Source organism: Aplysia californica, unplaced genomic scaffold, assembly GCF_000002075.1.
Source record: "Aplysia californica isolate F4 #8 unplaced genomic scaffold, AplCal3.0 scaffold00094, whole genome shotgun sequence".
NCBI classification, from domain to species: domain Eukaryota; kingdom Metazoa; phylum Mollusca; class Gastropoda; order Aplysiida; family Aplysiidae; genus Aplysia; species Aplysia californica.
In genome coordinates, this window is record NW_004797364.1 from 1,264,749 (window position 1) to 1,268,169 (window position 3,421).

At 37.4% G+C, this 3,421-nt stretch overlaps 2 protein-coding genes across 4 annotated transcripts in view; both read right to left on the reverse strand.

Moving 5' to 3' along the window:
- The window catches only part of LOC101849757 (serine/threonine-protein phosphatase 6 regulatory ankyrin repeat subunit C), a 4,383-nt gene extending 3,215 nt beyond the window's left edge, over positions 1 to 1,168 (reverse strand). Inside the window, exon 1 of the mRNA XM_005095074.1 lies at positions 1,140 to 1,168. Coding sequence (XP_005095131.1) covers positions 1,140 to 1,168 — 29 coding nt within the window. The remainder of the gene's footprint in view (positions 1 to 1,139) is intronic.
- The window catches only part of LOC101849530 (EGF-like domain-containing protein 1), a gene marked incomplete at its 3' end in the record, with an annotated part of 33,369 nt that extends 30,180 nt beyond the window's left edge, over positions 1 to 3,189 (reverse strand). The window contains 2 exon segments of one of the 3 annotated variants that reach the window (XM_013080657.2): positions 2,579 to 2,661; positions 3,026 to 3,189. 3 annotated transcript variants of the gene reach the window in all.
- Positions 3,190 to 3,421: the final 232 nt, after the last annotated feature.

The following is a 3,421-nucleotide window of genomic DNA, read 5'->3' on the forward strand; positions in this document are numbered from 1 at the left end:
AGAAGAAGAAGAAGAAGAAGAAGAAGAAGAAGAAGAAGAAGAAGAAGAAGAAGGAGAAGGAGAAGGAGAAGGAGAAGGAGAAGGAGAAGGAGAATGAGGAGGAGGAGGGGGAGGAGGAGGGGGAGGAGGAGGAGGAGTGCTTCCATAACAGTTCATCTGTACATGACCTGTACGTGTCCCTAAACAGTTAATTTATAGTCCCACCTATACAGAAACGCTTAAATATTGCAGACTTTGGGTGGTTGTGAACTATCTTTATTGCTTTTGTGTGTGAGTCCAGGGAACCTATACATATTATTATGTAGTTCCTTTCAGCGAATAAGACGTTTTCTTTGTTACTAATCATTATCATCGTCAGCATCACCCCACAAGGGCTAAAGTCCATTGTTTTAAGTTTTGAGAAAATTCGGCCAAAAAATGTTAGCCAAAATCAGATCCATGACTTGCGCCTTCGTTATTTTTCAATTTAAAAAATGAGAATGCAAAAAAAACAACCGAAAAAACAAGATTGTAAGATGGCGCTTGATGTCTTTTTTTTATAATAACAGCTGTATCTAGAAACCCCGAGAAATTGATGTAGGTAATTGTAAAATGTCGCCAACGATAATTTGATAAGTGAAAGTCGTTATGTGCATATTATGTACGTTTCGAGCAAAGTGTTAAAACATAATACGATAATACTTTCGTGTGATATTGGCAGGCTGCTGATAACGTCACATTTTTTTTTTAAAAGAGGATGGGGGTCCACCTATCGGGCTGAAGTCTTTATTACCTGGCCTAACGACTTGAAACTCTGCTCCTCGTGAATTTATTGTTGGTATAAAAATTACATTGCAAAATAATGGTTTTATCTTTTTCTATTGCTGTTTTCACTTTAGTGGTTGCCATCTTGAATATTACGTCAATTTAACAAAATTATGATTCTCCTCCGAACTTTACAGAGGGAATTTCCTTGCTTTTAAAAAAAATGTAGAAAAAAGTGTTGTTATTATCACAAAGGATTCGGGTTTCTTATATCTTGTTGAATTTTTTTGTTGTAAGCTTAGTATGTCAAAGTTGGGTTTTTTTTATGGTACATTTTGCCGAAATTTACACGAATAGATAAGGTTTTTTTAAACTCCTATAAGATGAAGCATTACCTCTGGGCGATCTTTTCTCCAAATACCATTAAATATCCATCGGTAAGCCTCGGAGGAGTAGCAGAAAGTATTATCGAGAAGAGAAAATTTGAAAAAATTTGTAAAGACGTAATTTTTTAAGTGATAGATAACATCTTACATAACAAAGCATGTTGGATTTCTTATCCGTATTGCTTTGACCAAAAACCATTAAAATCGTTCTAGAAAAAAAACATGAGTAATTGAAAATGAAATGTGAGGCATCATGGTGAAATCAGGCGCTTGTCAAAATAGTGAAATTGAAGAAAGGGGGATTTTATTTTTTTTTTTTTTTTTTTGCCGGTTTAGCCATTTTTATATAATTTTCGGTTTGTTTGTTGTTGTTGCTTGGCTCAACACCTTTAGTGATTATAATAAAAACACATTCCCTTGTGAATTTCACAGAAAAAAGAAACGTTGATTAAAGGCACAAAATATGTATTGAAATTGTCAAACTTTGTCAGCCATTTTCCTGCTAAATTTACTATTGAAACCAGGCGACCCCTCTTCCTTCAATCGCAAATATCTTGACTTCTATTCAAGAAAGATGCGTATTTTTTTTTCATTGAAAGCAACACAATAATTAAACAAGCTCTAAGATGATACCAATAACTCCATATGGCAAAAAATTGACGAGCGCCTGATTCCACCACGTTGTGACACATCAGTCCAGAAAAGCTGATTTTGCACAGACATGCAGAACAGGGCCCACCCAGACTCCTCCCCCACCCCCTTTTTTTCTCTTTAAAGATAAAACACCAGCAGATCTAGCGTCCATTATTATTTTATGTAAAATTTGATTTTTAAGTCGTTCTTGCTGGAATATTCCCTTTTTCCAAAATGATATCCAGTCGAGAAATGGAAATCATACATTTTTTTCTGTGTAAAACTCAAGAAATATATTTATCTTTTATATAAAGAATTTCAATAGAGAACCTATACCAGTCAATGCTGCACTTCTAGTTATTATACTTCAACTTGGGTTGCTTTCACTTTATCAAAACTATTCCTTGAAAGAATACGCTAGAGTTAAACCCAGATAAAATCCATAACAACGGGTCGTGGAAATCTTGCAATGAATATTTTTTTGATAATTAAGAAAATGTGACAACGACAGACATCAAACACCAGTTGAACAGACAGACAGACAGACAGACAGACAGACAGACAGACAGACAGACAGACAGACAGATAGACTGACAGACGGGAAATAGATAGATAGCGACCAGCATCTGTGATTTAGCGGCCAGGCACGAGACCCGAATTCGATTCCCGAAAGGGGTGGATTTTTTATTGAGTATCTCGGTCTTTCTGATGGGATGTTGCATCCCTCTCAGCCTGGGTTGGACCTGACTGGCAGTGTCAAAGCCTGTCTACTTAATAGTCTAAACAATGTTGATGTGAACGTAAAAAATACTTACGTTAAAAGGTAGACAGAGCAGGCACACACGTAGTACTACGACCTGTCACGTTGAGTCCTCATCAATGTGAATCATCTGAATGACTTAGGAAGAACACAAATCTCAATTCAATACTCACGAACTGTATGATACGTCACTCAATAAATAAAGAACTAAGACAGCCTGATTAACTCATTGATCGACACGCATTCTGGTCATTCGAGAGGGCTTGCAGACTCGCTGATTTTGGGCATAACATCGCAGCTTATACAGTTTTCAATTCCGTTTTCTTTATTTGAAACTTGAAAAGACGGGCATGGGTTATAATAATATAAAATAATATGCGAATTTGTGATTATGGTTTGTGTATAAGGGTTCGAAATATCACTCAATAATGACTTTGATCTGTTGCTGATTGGTTATAATATGGTGTGTCTGCAACGTCCTAAAAGAGTTAAACTTACTCACACGCCTTGTCAATACCTCAAGCTGTCCCTGTCACTTTTTATTTTAAAAATGGAAGCCCCTTAGCTATAAATGTAACCCTATCCCTTAGAAGCCCACCTTTCTGTATGTAGAAAGAGAGGGAGAGGAGGGGGGGAGGGGAGCGCTAAGTTTGGCGTTAGACTGCTACCCCTCCTACTGTCGATAAACTTTTCTCGGGGCGCCTGAGAAGTGAGAAGGGGGTGTGCGTATTTACCTACATGCTGTACTCACAGCCGTTGCTAGCACATAAACTTGCGTTTTATCGACACTCATCCCTTAAGCCGAATCGATGCCCGAATTGAGATCGATGCTATGAGTCAGGTCGTTTTGGGGACACATAGTACACTATGGTGGTTTACGTGTACTGAAAATGGGGGG